The sequence below is a fragment of the Piliocolobus tephrosceles genome, chromosome 2 (assembly GCF_002776525.5).
Source record: "Piliocolobus tephrosceles isolate RC106 chromosome 2, ASM277652v3, whole genome shotgun sequence".
In the NCBI taxonomy this organism is placed as follows: domain Eukaryota; kingdom Metazoa; phylum Chordata; class Mammalia; order Primates; family Cercopithecidae; genus Piliocolobus; species Piliocolobus tephrosceles.
In genome coordinates this window covers 86,041,706-86,057,772 of record NC_045435.1, presented here as the reverse complement: position 1 = coordinate 86,057,772, position 16,067 = coordinate 86,041,706, and the positions used below count along the sequence as shown (strand labels likewise).

Below are 16,067 nucleotides of genomic sequence, written 5' to 3'. Positions count from 1 at the left end.
GTTGATTCCTATATGAGGGTCTGCAGTCTGGGGTCTGCTCTTCATGCCACATGTGGGAGAGGCCAAGTGCAGAGAAGAGATCTGAGGGTGGGACCACAGAACCCCTGGGCCACCAGACAGGTGACCTGTCTGAAAGTGGCAGTGCCTGGAACTGCAAGCAGGTGGCAGAACAGGCTGGCATGGAAGGTTGGCGGGCAGATTGGGGAGTGAAGTGGATAGTGCCTGCTGGGTGCCCTGTCAGGCCCCTGCACCCGCAGTCTCTGAGGCTTATCTTATCTGAGGCTCCTTTCTAGAATGGTGTGGGAGAAGGGCCAGGTCCCTGGCTCTGAGTCTGATGCCCTCAGTCTCTGGGTGCTGGGTCTCCTCCTCTGCAATAGGGGTGACCGTATACCCTCCCAGGGGCTACTGAGAGTAAAGTGAGATGGTGCCAGATTGCACCAATCAAGAGTGACTTATTAGGACCAGATTCTGGCCCTCAAGGTAGCCAAAGGCCCACTACCAAGGCCCTTCTGGCAGCTCTCCGGAGTTGTTGGCTGGAGCACCTGGAAGTTCACGTATGGAATTGTTATACATTTCTGGCACCACTCCTGGTTGGGGATACAGGGGCCTGTGTGCAAAACCACCTTACAGGGCTCTCAGTTCAGCATATAAGAGATGTGCTAGGCGAGGTAGATAGAATTGGACTGAACTCTCAAACCAGCCCCCATCCCACTAGCGTCCAGAAAGGTGCCATGGGAAACCATAGCCAGGAAGAAACCTCAAGGTGGGCAGTAAACCAAGAGGGAGCTTTAGGGTCCCAGGATCAGCCAAGAGGTGGCCAGGATGAGGCTTACCTGGGGTGAGGGGCTCTGCTGCTCTTTGAGGAGCCCAGGTTTGGGGAGTCTCATTTGCTGAGTGCCTCACCTGCCGCACCTGGACCAAGGTTAGGGGTCCTATCTCTTTGACAGGGATCTCCATGAGCAAGACCACTTAGTTAGAAAATGGCCTGGAAGATTGTGAAATTGGTGACATTCCTGGGTGCCAGCTATGTGCAGGGAGCCGGCCCTGTTCTCAGGCTCTCCCCGAGCTCTGCCCTTGTGACCTGCCATCCCTGCGTCACGGCTGCACGGCCAGTCTCACTGCTTCTCTGAGTCCCCCTGTGCTTTGTCTATAAGAGGGGGCTAATGTTTATCACAGGGATTAAATGAGATGATGGGAGGGGGTACACAGCAGGCAGTAGGTGCTGTACGGTGGGGTAGGAGTAGAGATCCCCGTGGACAGCCCCTCTTAGGGTACCAGGCTCAAGACAGGCATGGGCTCAAGTCCAAGTGGGGACTAGGGACTCAGACAGGGCTTAGACCAGCCCAGGCACTTGCTTTCATTTAGAGTAAAGAGAGAACATTGGCCAGGACAAAATTCAAAGAGAAGGTGAAGATGAAGGGGCCAAGGCCTGAGGGATCAGGGACAGCCACAGGTGAGGGACGTCCCAGGGAAAGTCCCCATGAAGTTAGCCTGAAGCCAGGGGCTTCATGTGTTCTCCGTGCCTTCCCTGCCAATGGCTCTGGCACAGGGGATAGCCTCCCGCCTGCCTTGGCCTCCAGCAAGAGCGTATCCCTGGCAGGAGGGCGCACCAGGTCCCTGCCCTGCCAGCCCCTCCAGCTGGACTCCAGGCTTTACCCAAGCTTTACTGGCTGAACTGTGTCTCCTTCTGTTACTAGGACAGACGGACAGAGGTGGTGCCCAGGAACCCATCAGGCAGGCCTCTTTCTCATACCCACCACCCTGCCCCCTCCAAAATCAAAGATATGAGGTCCCCAAGGAGACTTCATCCAAATCCCCCCTCCAAGGTCCCCTGCTGAGAGACAATCCTTGTCCTTTACTTCAGACCTGGGAGACGTCAGGGCCTGGGAAGCAGTTATATTTGGTGTGGCTGGAGAAGCTCTGAATCATTGTCTTTGTCCCAGGTTGTCTCTCCAAGGTTCCCAGTGAAGGGGAAGCACCGAGTGACTCTGAGCCTTATTGGAGCTTGGCCAGTCTGAAGGTGGGCCCAGATGACAGCCCCTAGCCCCTTCCCCGCTCCACCTAGGCCTTCCCTTTTCAAAGCCTATCCGACCAATTCCTGCCTCCCACCTCCCCGTGCCTGGGCAAAAAGAAGGGCAGGATTACTTTGTCCACTTTACAAATGAGTCAACTGAGGGCCAGAGGAGGGAACAGATCCTCCCTCCTGGTTTGGTCAGTTCATGCCAAATCCAGGACTGGGGCCTGAACCTTGAGACTCCTGAGGAACAACCCCCTCACCCCCATTTCTTGCTCCCTCTATGGCCCAGGACCTGCTCTTTCTCAAGCCTCCACCCCAGCTCCCCTCCCCATCGCTCTGCCCACTCACCCAGGCTGGAACCGTGGGGCCATCTTCTTCTGCAGCCCCCAAAGTTCTCAGCCAGGGCAAGCCTGAAGTTGGTATCAAGAACTGTGGTAAGGGGCCAAGTGGCTGCCAACTTCACTTTCTCCCTTGGTGTTGTGGGAAGAGCAGACAGCATGGGGCTCCAAAGCCCCACAGAGTGGGGCAATCATGGACACTTCATTCAGCCCCTCTGACCACCCAGTTCTTCATGGGTAAATGGGGCTGGGCACCTCTTACAAGTCTGGCCCACTGGGGCCATCCATTAGCCCAGGCCCAGTGGCTTCTAACCGGTGACCTGCCCTCTTAACACCCCTTGGTGGGACTGGCTTTTATGTTATTGAGTCCCCCAGGCTGGGAATGAGGGGCTGCTCTGCTGGGCCACGAGCTGGACCCAGAGAAGGGAAGCTGGTGTAGCTGCCACAGGAGGATCAGCCAGGAGTGTGGCACCTCCTGGATGCCGCTGTGCCTGCTGGAAGAGAGAGCAGCACTCCACTGGGTTTCTTGGGAAATGCCACGGGTAGAGAATGTTTCTCACTGGGTTCTGTTGTTCTGTTCCACTGCTAGACAGCCTGTGCCACATCTGTCACAGCCACAACCACACCCACAGAATAGGCAGCACAGGCTGTCACATCCTGGCCTGCAACCCAGGTCCTGGTGAGTCAGGCAGAAAGTGAAGGTGGCTGGTGCTGCTCCTGTGCCTCCTCCAGGCAGGCCTCCCTGAATGCAACTCTTGGAGTTGGGAGCAACTCAGTCAGCACACTTTCTCTGACCAGCAGACTTGGCTCTCAAGGGCAGCAAGCACTCCTGCAAGAACATGGTTGAACATACCGAAAGTGCTTGATTCCTCCTGTGGACTCGGCATGAGGGAGACACCAGGGAGGCCTCTGTGTGATTTTTCACTTTGCTTTCAAGTTAAGTGGCGTGATGGGCTACCTGAGATTTTGCCCAAAATGTGAACATCTGGCTCAGGCTGTGACCAACTGATCAGAGCTGACCTGGCTTACTGAAGGCCTTGGTATCCCCTGGGTGAGGCCAGGTAGGGGGCTCCCTGGCCTCAGAGTAAAGGTTGTCTAGACCTCCCTCCCCTGTCAGCAGATTTGAGTTCAGGGTAACATCTCCAGACAGAAACCTTGGCCCCAGGCTCCCAGAGGATCACCATCCCAGCAGAACCCTGAGAGAGAGGGGGATTCTTCAAAGCTGAGGGCAGACCTGAGAAGCAGGTCCTCCTCCTCTACCCAGCAGAAGGTCTCTTTGACACAGACTGCTTTCCCCAGGCCAGGGGCTGGGAAAAGGAAACCACCTTCCCAGATAGGTCTCAGCTCCACCTCCCTCTCTGCTTCCCAGACAGACTCTCTCCTGGGCTGAAGCCCTAGAGATTTTTCTGGGGCGGGGGAGGCGACACCCACTTCTCGTTCCTCCCTGTATGCCTGCTGCCCTTCCCCTAGCTCCCTCGGGCTGGGGCAGAGGGGCAGGGAGTTGTTCCCGGGGAGCATTGACACCTGCCCTGATCCTCCACTCGCAGCACCAAAGCGCCTAGGGTGAGGGGCAGGGATTGCTGCCAGGGCTCTGAGGGCTGAGGGGAGGTGACAGAAGGTGCCACAGGCAGACCCACAGGTGGGAGGGCATCCTGGTCCCACCCCACCTAAGGGGTCTCCATGCTCTCCCTTCCTCCTTTTCCTGCAGCTGATGTCTACATACTTCTTGTTCTTTTCTCAGCAACTCTGGCCTTTTAGAGTGTCCTCTGGGTGACTAAGGCCCCCCTGTCCTGAGCCCTCAGAGGACAAGTTGTGTGGGGATGTCAAAACAGCGTCTCCTGGGGTTCCCCCAGATATCATTGACCACGGCTCTCCACATTGAGGCCTGCTGAGGGGTGCAGCTGGGCAGGATGGGGCGGGGGTGTCTGCCCTCAGCCTATAAAATCCCTAGGCACACCCTGCTCCCACCCCACCTTCTTTTTCCTACAGCTGTAGATATAGAGATATATAGACCTATAGAATGTGTGTTACGTGTACACACACACACACACACACACGTTTTTTTTTCTATTTGACATCTGTCTCCTCTATCTAGAATGGAAATGCAGAGTCTAGGTTGGTTCACCCTCAGGACTGTGATGCCAGGCTCATGATAGACACTTAGCAATGTTTCTGGAAGGAATCCATAGCAAGGTCAGGCTGCTCTACTGGAGTTTCTGGGCCCTCCCCCACAAGAACTTTCCTTTATATTCTGTAGGCGTCCCCAGTGCCTGCCTGCAGCCAGGCAATGGGATTATTTCATTCACTTTGGCTCAAAGGTGACATTTCACTTTATTAAACAAGATGGCCTCTGAAGGCGCCAAGCCACGTCTTCAGATACCACCTACTGCAAACTGCCCAACTTCTGAGCCCAAGCCCTGGTTGCTACTCCCAAGGAAGGGTTTTACTTACAGAAGAGTGTGTGTGGGGTGTGTGTGTGTGTGTGTGTGTGTGTGTGTGTATTGTTGGGCAAGGGGCATTTCTCAAAGGGCCCCATTTAAGTCAGGAGCAGTGAGGCAGGCAGGCGACTCCATCTCATTCCACTGCCTGGCTGAGGGTGGTGAGCACACCAGGCTCAAGGCCTCAAGGAGGACACGCCAACCAGAACCTTTCATCCCAATATTTATTGACCCCACACTCTGCAAGACCTGGGAACTTGGTTTTCCTGAAAGACTGGGAATAAGAGATAGAGAGAAGGTGGGTGGATTGGGGAGAAGGTGCCTCTGAGGGCACAAGAGGTGCAAACAGGGGCCCTGGCACCCACAGAGTCTGCTGCCCTGTGCACATCGTCTAGCCAAGCCCGCTCCGCAGGAGAGGGGCATGGGGCAGGCAGCCAGGAGCGGATGGGCACTGGGGTCCTCCTGGAGCCACTGTCCAGGTCCTGGTCCCTGGAAGCCAGCCTTATTCTACAGGCCTCGTTTCTTCAGGATCCCCCAGATGCTGGGTCTTCTGCAGCTCCCACATCCCTAGGCTGAAGGGCCACCCAACAGGAAGGGAAGACACAGCCCACCACCACCTCTCCTCTCACTCCATGCCCCCTCCAGAATCCTGCCAATCTGTTGAGGGAAGGAGACCTCTTCCAAAGATCAAGGCCATCACTGACAGGCTGAGCTGTGACCCCAGTGTGGTTGGTCCGTGGGCACATGGCCCTCCCCTCACCTAAGGCCCTGTCTCCCAGCCCCTTCCTCTAGCTCAGCCCTCCATCGTGGAACTGGTGGGGGCTCACCCACCCCTTATTTCCATGACGCTGGCCTGAAGACTCAGTTCTGTGGGGAGGGCCTGGATGTCACTTAGAGTTCTGGTTTGTGGGACTTTCAGGGCTAAAACTGGAATAGTCCTGGGAAAAGCAGGATGGCTGGTCACCCTAGTGTCATTCTCCCCCAAACCCTTCTGAACCCTGCAGGTGGGTTCCACACAGATGACCCTAATGGCTTCCCACCCCTCACCCTTCCCCTGTACCCTTGTGCTCCAGAAAAGGCCACACTGTTTTGCTTCCTTTTGTGTTTCAGACGCAGCTCCTATGGGTCCTGAGGGGCCATACCTCCCCCAGGGCCCTTGGGGCTCAAACCTCCTTCCTCCCCCAGTCCCACAAGGTCCTGTCCAGTTGACCTTTCCACCCTAGGGGGTGGCAGGCCTTGGGACCCCAAGCCCCAGCGCAACCTTGAAGTCAGGGCCAGAGGCATTTCCTCCGACGGCTCAAGAGAAACCTGGGCTGCCACCTCCTAGCTGTGATCCAAGCAACTATCCCCAGGCCCCCCACAGCCCCTCACCCATCCTGCCCCTCCTGGGGTTCCACACCCCAAGTGTCACAGGCTCACACTCTCTCCATGTAAACATCTTCATTACATCTTTAATGCCCTCACATGGAGCTGCTCTGGGTTAAATTACAGCTGTATGCATCCTGAATTCCTGGCAGCCTCCAGTCGGCTCAAGTGCTAACATATTTATAGCATTTAGAGGAGGGAATAAATCCAGAACCTTCCTCATGGGGGCTTCCTAGGCCCTTCCCTCCTGACACGTGGCATTTGCCCAATGGAAGGTCTGCACACACTACCCCTGCATCCCCTCCAACCAGCGGCGGACAGTGATGGTGGAGAGGCTGGGCACGGGACATGCCTCTGTGCACGCTTGTGTGTATACGTATGCCCAGCATAAAAAGATGCCCCGCTCTTGGGGTCTGTCTCTGCCCAACGCCTTGCCAGGACCCCTGGCATCAGCCCTGACCCTCCAAGGCTTCTGGAGAGGCCAAGTGCAGGGATCCATCTCCCCACTCTCTAAACACTGAATGGCTCTTCCCATAGATGGGATGGAGGTGGGAAATTCATAGACTAGCTTTTTTAGATCTTTTTCTGAGGTGCAATCCCTCACTCGATTTCAGGCAGTCGTAACTGCCCCCTCTAGCCTGCAGCCTGTGATTACTGCCCTCAGACCAACAGCCTCTCCCAACCCCAGATCCTCAGTAGAGCCCAAGACAGGGAGCCGCTTTCAGAAGCAGGTGAGCCTAGTGAAGCAATGCAGTGGAGAGAGAAGCCCTGCCACGCATGCTTCCCTCTTCCCTGCAGTCCCTGAAGACTGAAGGCAGAGAAGATAGCCTACCCTGATGCTCCGCTACATACCATGGGGTACAGGTCGACTTGGAGGGTGGGGCCAATGTGGACAATCTCATCCTGCCCTCTGTGCTGGGACAGGCACATGTCTGCCCACGGGCACACTCATGCACATACATGAGGCCTCTCGGCAGGTCTGCGGGGGCTGCATCCTTCCACTTCTGTTCCCCTACTTCCTTCCCCCTTAGCTCCCATCCTAGCTTGGCCCCAGTAACATCTGGTTGCCAAGGATGGGTGGTTGGGAGACCTCCTGGACCCTCTGTAGTACAGATGGACCCTGGGTGTAAACTGTCCTTCTCCTGGCATCCTTGCATACTGGGCAGTTTCAGCTCCATCTCTGGGCTTCTCAGGGCCCATAACAGGTGCTGCCCTACCCTGTCCCTATAACTTGGGTGGTTTCCTCTCCCCACCCCAGAGGAGGCTCCAGATTCCAAAAAACAGGTCTTTCCCTAACAGAGGGAAACTTCCCCTTTCCTCCCCCAATTCCTCCCACTCTGTTATCTCCCCCGATTTCCTCCACATTAGTGGGGCAGACCCTAATGTGAGCAATCTGGACAGGGGATGAGGAAGCCAGCAGAGGCTCTTGACCTTCTCAGCATGAGGGATGCCCTTTGTGCCAGGGCCCTCAGGTCAGGAGAAGTCAGTGGTCAGAAGTCCAGCCTGGCCAGGGCCCTCTCTTAGAGCGTAGAGTCAGCAGGTGGGTCTGGAGAACAGCTGGGGCCTGGCAGGGCCCTCTCGTGTCTTGGCAGGGCAGGTCCTCAGAGTAGGTCTTGACAATCAGGGAGTGGGGAGCTCTGTGGGCACCATGGCGGGTCTCTATCAGAAGTTCAGGCTTGTCCCAGGCCACTCACGCATGGATGGCATTGGCCACATCGGTAAACACCAGCCGGCTGGGCCTCTGCAGTGGGCCCTGGGAGGGCAGAGTAGTCTGCAGGAAGACAGGCAGAGGCATCAGAGACCATGGGCAAGGTCATGCATTCACTGGCCCGGTCACCTCCACCCTCACTTCCTGGTGCCTGCTTATGCTTGGCACCAGCAATGGTTTCTGCCTGGAATGCCCTCCCTGCAAGCTCAGCCTAGAAATACTACTTGCTCAGATGACTCCTCCCCAGCTTGCCCTGTCACCTTGGAGGCACTTACTGTGTTGATTTAATTACACATGCATTGCCTTTTCCTAGCGGGGGATCAGAGGGCAGGACTCTGTACCCCCAAGCCCTAGCACAGGGCCTGGCACAGGGAGGAACATGGAAACAAGTGTCAAGTGGCCAGCAGTCCCAGCGGCTGGGTGGACCAAGGTTCTCAGTGCGAGTTCCTGACTATCCCAAGGGGGCAATATATTCTGACCCAGGTGATGCAGAACCTTTGGCAAAACCAAAGGGTCTTCAGACTCCCAGCCTGGATTCTTTCTGAGCCCAAGAAGATGCAAAGAGGCTGGATGAATCAGGGGCAGGTCAGGCCTGCTGATGGTGCTCTGGCCCGTGGGGATTTGGGGGAATGGTAGCAAATGGTCAGGCAGCCCAGTGGCTACAGCAGGATGGCCACACAGGCACCTATCCCTTTGGACACAGGAGGCAAGTTTGGCTGGGATCTTCACATGCCTGGGTCTGTCAGCCACTGGGAATCTACCAGCCTACTCAGAGGTACTGCTGCCCAAGAGTCTGACCCCATCCACAACCCACTCAGGGCCACGGACTCTCAGGAAGCAGAGGAACCTGGGGTCCTAGCCACCAACCATCTCCCCCATTAGTCCTTTCCTACTTTCCTAACCAGTATATGGGGGCACACGGGGCAAGAATTAGGATTTTCACTTGTGGATGAGAACACTGAGGCTCAGAGATGCCAGTGGGTCTCCCAAGATCAGCAGGCTATGAGGCGAGCCAGGCTGGATCCCAGGACTGCCTCAGCCTGGCCTTGTGCTGTGAGTTTGTGTGTGGCCCCAGAGCAATCTGACCACTTTCTGAACAAATCTGGCAAAAGCCATGTACCCAATACCTGCCATCTGACCAGAAGGCAGGTGCTAGAAAGCTGCATGAGAAGGAGGGAGGGTGAGGATGCTGCAGGCGGGGTGGGGAGCCTGGTCAGTGCCCACCTTGCCCTGCATGGCCTGCACAGAAGTGGCAGCCTGCACAGAGGCGGCGTCCCGCCCATGTTCCAGCAGCTCCTGCTCCAACTCATCTTGTTCCTCCATGGGGTCGAAGTTGTACATGGGCATGAGCTGGTGGCGTAGCTTCTCCAGCCTGGGGATGGGGGCAAAGGCTGCTGGGGACAGGGCAGGCCCTTCCCCTCCCAGCAGCCCTCCAGGCCTTGCCTGCTGACTAGCTGAGCCATAGCACACAACCATGCTTAGGGCCTTAAGATTTCCCTTGAAATGAGAACAAATGACAGACATTTCTGCACCTATAGTACCAGCTCAATCCCTTAAATGGGTAGCCAGGGAGGCAGCAGTTATCCACTCCAGGGTAATGCCATAGGCCAAGTAGCTGTCATCCATGGGCCCTACAGGGATCACCTAGGTTAGGGCCTTGCTGTAATCCACAGCGTCTGAGTCTCAGGTGGGGTTGGGGAGCCAGTAGCAGTCAGCTCAGAGCAGCAGGGCAAGGGTGGTGGGCAGTTGGGTGGGAGTAATCCCAGCCTTCCCCCTCCCTGCCCATCCCCAATCTCAGGGTTATACCCAGTTATCTAGAATCCTCACACCTGCCTGCCCTGTGTGTGAGATCCTTGTGGGAGGGGGGCCCTCAACCCTCCCCAAAGGAAAGTGGTCACCCCCAACTGTGAATGGGCAGAAGAGGCCTTGACTCCCCGACCAGCTTTTCACTCACTTCCCTCAGAGCCCAGCCCAGCACTGCCCATGGGCTCGAGATTTGGTTGGGATTTTGGTTGGGGTGGGGAATTACCTCTTCTTCTTCCTGATGTACAAAACCTGCAAGAGAAGGAGCAGCATCAAATGGCAAGGAGAGGAGGCCCTGAGGAACCCAGCAGCCCTTCTGGATGGGGACATGCTGAAGCTGATGAATAAAAGACCCATGGGTCCCCATCCTAATGACACATACATCCCCCGTTCACCTTCATGCCTCCTTTTTTTTCTTTTTTTTTTTGAGACAGAGTCTCACTCTGTCACCCAGGCTGGAGTGCAGTGACACAATCTCAGCTCACTGCAACCTCCACTCCCGGGTTCAAGTGATTCTCCTGCCTCAGCCTCCCAAGTAGTTGGGAGGGCGTGCACCACCACACCCGGCTAATTTTTGTAATTTTAGTAGAGATGGGGTTTCACCATGTTGGCCAGGCTGGTCTTGAACTCCTGACCTCGAGATCAGCCCGCCTTGGCCTCCTACAGTGCTGGGATTGCAGGCGTGAGCCCCCGCGCCCGCCCCATGCCTCCTTTTGACATTGTAGCTGCAGACAGTGCCCAGGCTGAGTTTAGGGACTCAGAGGCTCCCTCCAGCCTGGGAGCCCACACAGTTAGGCCCAGCCTGGGGACTGGTGGGCCCCAACTATTGGCTGAGCTGCCAATACTAACTGTAGCTCCAGCCACTCAGCACCCACCTGTGGCTCCCCAGGGCTGAAGAGGAAAGGGACGTACCCTCCCCTCAACTCTTCCCAGGCCCAAAGCCACATGCAGGCAAAAAGTAAAGGGACCAGGTAAGGTGGCGCATGCCTGTAGTCCCAGTTACTCAAGAGTCTGAGGCAGGAGGATCTCTTGAGCCCAGGAGTTTGAGTGCAGCCTGGGCAACCCCGTCTCTGTAACAACAAAAAGAACCAGGGACAGGCAGTGGCCAGACTCTGTAGTGTGTAGAGCAGTGGCTCTAGGCAAGGCACTGAGCTGGTGGTCTCTGGAGTTCCTATGGGAGGCTGACGGCTCCCAGTGGACGAAGGTAGGGGTGGGGGACCGGAGCCCCTAGGCATCAGCCCAGGTCAACCCCCCAAAGCTCTGATGCAAGAGGAACCCCCGAGGTCCGGTCCCCCAATGTACAACCTTAAAGATGAGGGCCTAGGCAGCCTGAGAAAACATCTAGGACCTCTAGGTCAGAGCAAGAAACCCTGTACAATGCACTGAGGAGAGGAAGGAAGCGGGTAACAACTGGGGGACCACCTTGGGTAGGGAATCCAGGGACTTCTGCCATCATCCTGCTCTTCCCTAAACTGGCAGTTTCTGACTACCAGGAGCATGACTACCTCTGCCTGGGGGAAAGCACAGCCCTGTGGTTTGCTCCAAATCCTCTCACATTCTTTGTGGCCCATTCACAGCTTGAATCTGGTTTGGTTTCCAGCCTGGCCCAGAGCTCCTCCTGCAGGACCCCCAAAACCTAAAAAGAAACTGGAGTATCGATCTTCATTCTCCCCTCCTGTCCAGGGTCCCATGTAGGGGTGCTCCCTTGCTCTCCTGTGGGTAGGCTGCGACAGGAACTCTGGGATCTTCTGGCCCAGCCCCTGCCACCATGAGCAAGTGGATCCAGCCCCAGCCCCAGCCCCTGTGGTCCCCACCTCTCAGCCCTTGCCCCAAGCCCTCCTCCCTCCCCTGAGACCCTGGGATTCAGAAGGATCTACAGAAAAGGCCGTAACTTTTACCCAATTTCCATGCCTTTTCCCCTGTTCCTCAGCTAACACCCACCCCCACACCTTCCTTTCCAAATCTTCTCTACCCTTCACTGTCCAGCAGGTGCAGCCCCGCCTCCTCCAGGAACCTCCCCCACCACTGATCCTGGTCTGCCCATGCCAAGCACTTTTCCCTCCTGGGTAAGGCAGAAAGCCTGGTGCAGATTTGCTCCTCCTTGTACCCACGGCCCTCCTTGAGACTGGCATCGGGGAGAGGAAGCAGCACTTAGTGAGCACCTCTGGGCCTGTCTGCAGTTCCCAGGAGCTATCTTCTGCCCTCCGCTGCCTTTGTCCTATGAGCTTCCTACCTCTCTGATTTTGGCAAGAGGGCCATCCACCCAGGCCTTCTGAATGTTCCTCTAGAACAAAGAGTAAGAAAGCGTTCTCAAGTTCCAAGGACAAAACCTTTCACTGAAAGTAAAGAGGGCAGTTTCTAGGCCCCATTTTGCCCTTAAGGGTGCCTCCATCTGCTTACCCACTGCATGGGTGCCAAGGGAAAACACTGGCATCCTGCCTTACCCCCACCCAGGAGACCTCTCAGGCCCTGGCCTCATTCTGCCTATGCTGCACCCTGGGCCTGCTTCCTGGCTGGCAGTTGCTCCCTGGCAGCAATCTGGAGCCTGTGGGGCCCATATGGCAACCCTGGTTTAACAGCAGCTCCAACCAGGCCATGATGGACCATCCACAGCCCTACTTGTCACAGCAACATGCTCCTGAGCCCAAGGCCAGCCATCAGAACCTGCAAGGGGCAGTGGGCAGAATCCTACCATTGCCAGGCACACTGGGGAACTTCAGGGGCACCCCATCCTCCCTAGTCTCAGCCTGCATGATCTCCAGTGGTCCCTCAGTGACATTCTGAGTGTCCATGTATCATCTTAGGGGGACAGCCCATATCCTTAGGGACTGACACCAGATCAAGAGGCGTCACACTCACTGCTGGATGATACCTGCAGCCCTCTCCCCAGCCCCCTTCCTTCCTGATGGCTGCCACCTCCACCCCTTCTCATGACACGGAGGCCAGGCTTGCACTTTGAGGTCTCAACTCTAATTTTGCTTCTCAGTTGTCCCTAACCACCCAGCCTGGAAAGCTCCTGCTTTCCTGCTTGAGTCCCCAAGTCAGTCCCTGCAGGCTTCCCTTGGAAACCTTGGTTTTTATGTTTCCCGCTTCCTTTAAGAATCACAGGGCAGGACCTTGTCTTCCTAGCCTCTATTGGGTCCCAAAGGCCTGGTCCAGGGCAGGTACACTCAGTAAAGTGAATAAATGAATGTTCACTGCCAACAGCCTCCCAGGCGCAGATCAGCTCACCCAGACTCTGCTGCCCACAGTCCACATCAACCACCTTTAAGCCTCTTCTCCTATTGCAACCCCATACCCACTGCCCTAACTGTCCTGCTGGCTGCTCACAGAACCTCCTGTCTGCCTCCAAACTTTTGCCCATCAGGACCCTCCACTTGGAACTCCCGGACTACTATGTGGCCCTCACCACCCAGCTCAAGACACCATGTAATTCCCGAGAACCTTTTCTGTTTCTTCCAGTCGGAAGCATTGCCTCTCTGGTCTCTGGTCTCTGGGCCCCAATGGACAAATCTCTGTGAGAGAGGAGGACCGCACTCTCATTAATAGATTGTTGGCTGGGCAAAGAGGCTCATGCCTGTAATCCCAGCACTTTGGGAGGCTGACGGGGGCAGATCACTTGAGGCCAGGAGTTCAAGACCAGCCTGACCAATGTAACGAAACCCCATCTCTACTAAAAATACAAAACATTAGCCAGGCATGGCAGCTCACGCCTGTAATCCCAGCTACTTGGGAGGCTGAGGCAGCAGACTCGCTTAAGCCCAGGAGGTAGAGGTTGCAGTGAGCCGAGATCGAGCCGTTGCACTCCAGCCTGGATGATGGAGCAAGACTCTGTCTCAAAAACAACAACAACAACAACAACAACAACAACAACAACAACAACCAGACTGTCTTCTGATTGAACAGGTTCTCTATAAATCTAAACACTGATTATCCTCCCCCAGCCTACCCCAGCTCTCACCATGGCCACAGCCAGGCCTATCACCGTGATGATCCCAAAGGACAGAAGCATGGTACCCACGCCGGCCGTGCCACCAGCCGCATCAGGGATTCTGGTGTCATTAAAGGTGGTGGCCTCTGGGCTGAGGGTAGTGGTCTCGGAGGCTGGCCCATCTGTGGCAGGTTCCAGGTCAGACTCAGAGGTGGGTGGGTGGCTGCTGAACCAGCCCCTAGCAGATGCGGTCCTGGAGTTCATGCTGACGCGGAGAGGGCCCTGGCTGAGAGGCTGCCTGAGGCCAGTCAACCTGCCCACTCACTCCTGACTCCGGAGTGCCCCAGCCTGTGGTTCTTGCCACCTGTGGTGGCCACCTGCACAGTCACCTCCTTGGATAAAGGGAGCCCCCTGCCTTCCTGGGTGCTAGAAAGGAAAGAATAAGAAACATAAGGCTAAGGACAGGGACTCAGTAGTGAGATGAAGTCTCTCTAGGTTCTGAAAGCACTGGTGAGGTAAAGGTTTGAGGGCAAGGATGAGGGCAAGTTCAGGAGGCATTAGGACACATACTTTACATATCTATGGTACCCCTGTTTTTAGGAACAAAAATGAAGCCCTGCATCCTCTGTGGATAAGATGATCATAGTGATCAAACCTGGAAGATATGAAAGACAGCAGGGATGTTTGAAAGAAAAGGTCTCCCTCCCCTGATCAAAAATTCCCCCTAACCTGTGTCCCCATATCCCCCACCACCCCAGATCCACCACCTCATTCCCTGCCTCCCACATCCCTCATCCTGTTTGGGGAAAAAATACCACAGCTTTTTCCTTTCCTGGAGGGAAACACTTGCCCAAGAGTCAGACAAGCCTGTCTTTGAAACCTAGCTCAGCCGCTTAACTAGTGATCCCTGGAAAGTCACTCCACCTCCCTGTGTCTCCGTTTTCCTGAGTCTACAGGGTCATGGGGTTACAGAAATGGCAGAACAAACAGGTCTCAAAGAAAGACTTAGCTCAGCACAACCCCCATCCACAGTAAGAATCCACTACATGTTAGATTTTCTCCCCATGGCCAACCCAGTCACAAAGGGGAGCCATGGGAGCCCCTGGAACCAGTCCACTGTGTGGTCCAGACTATGCTTGGAGTGTGGGTGGAGGCTGATGCGGAAAGACCAGAAGACAAGAAGGAGAGAGAGGTTCTGGTTCTTTGGCCGGGCTTCTCTGCAGGCTCTCGGGGACACTGGACTGCCCTCCCCACCCACCAACAATAGAGGGGCTGCTAGGGTCAAGAAGAAAGGCGAGGCAGGAATGGAGCTCCCAGTTTGGGTGCCTTCTCTTCCTTTACCCACCTCCTCTGGAAGCAGAAGGTGAGAGATTTGCCCAGTGAAGAGGGCCCTGGTTAAGGTGGGGTGGGAAGAGGTCCCAGCCAAGCTGCAGACGGGGCGGCCTAGGGAGAGGAAGGATACCTAGCTCATGGGTGCACACGTCCCTTTCTGTGCTGGTTCATGGGCATTAGTGGGGGTGCCTCCCTGTGCAGATGCGTGTACGTGTGTGAGGTGTGTACACACCTCTGGTGGCCCCTGAGGAAGGGGCAAGGCTGGCAGAGGGTTATGGGGTAGAAAGGTTCATCCCTCTTTGCCTTCTCCCTCCAGCTAGGCTGGGCACATAGGAAGTCCTGGGTTCTTTTCTTGGCTTTGCAACTGATCCCGGGCGTGACCTTGGGCCAAACCCTTAACTCTGGGGCTCTGTTTACATCGCCTCCCAAAGGAGAGAAGGGGCCCTACTGACCACTTTCCAGGCCTGCCTCAGGGTCCAAAGGGTAAGGGAAGGAAACCGGGGCGAAAGGGGTCGGCACCGCGACCTTCGAGAACCCGCATGCCGTTCTCCACCAGGTCTCTCAGTCCTCCCTGCCCCAATCCCCATGCCCGCCTCCGCGACCCTGTGATGCCTCCCTTCTTGCACAGGAGCAGCGACCTCAGCACTTACTTAATCCTCTCCCGGCGCCGAGCTCAGCTGGAGAGGCTAGGGGTGGTAGTGACTGGCAGGAGGCCGGGGCGGGGGGAACCCCCAGGCCCGGCGTCTGGGGCTGCGGGTCCGACCAGAGGTCCACCCTCCCTGCAAGCTCCGAGCCGCTGGCCAGGCCCGCTACTGCGCACCGGCCTCAGCTGCGAGCGCTGGCTCTGCCGGCCTCGGTGGGTGAGCCAGGGTGGGTAGGGCCGGGACCCACGGCGGGGGTGGGGCCGGGCGGAGCAGCCTCGGGGGATCCCCGAAGCTACAGCGCCCTGCCTCACTGCACGCTCCGCGCCCCCGGTCCCCGATTGGCTGTCGGGCCTAGAGCCCGCCCAGAATTGGACTGTTCGCTTGTCGCTCGGGTCTGGCTCCACCCCTAGAGGGATCCTGGAGCCTGGCGCCTGGAGCCTGGTTGCAGTTTTTAGAGAGTACCCCTGACCGCGTGGCCTCCGCTGAAGTTG

The 16,067-nt window shown here is 56.5% G+C and overlaps 1 protein-coding gene across 1 annotated transcript; it reads right to left on the bottom strand.

Moving 5' to 3' along the window:
* Nucleotides 1-6,218: 6,218 nt before the first annotated feature.
* C2H3orf18 (chromosome 2 C3orf18 homolog) lies at nt 6,219-14,026 on the bottom strand. The gene is made up of 4 exons (XM_031935204.1): nt 13,631-14,026; nt 9,896-9,921; nt 9,091-9,238; nt 6,219-7,929 (listed from the first exon to the last, which is right to left on the bottom strand). Exons 1-4 carry the CDS (start codon nt 13,862-13,864, stop codon nt 7,849-7,851), a joined length of 489 nt encoding a protein of 162 aa, XP_031791064.1. The 5' UTR covers nt 13,865-14,026; the 3' UTR covers nt 6,219-7,848.
* Between the last annotated feature and the right edge of the window lie 2,041 nt (nt 14,027-16,067).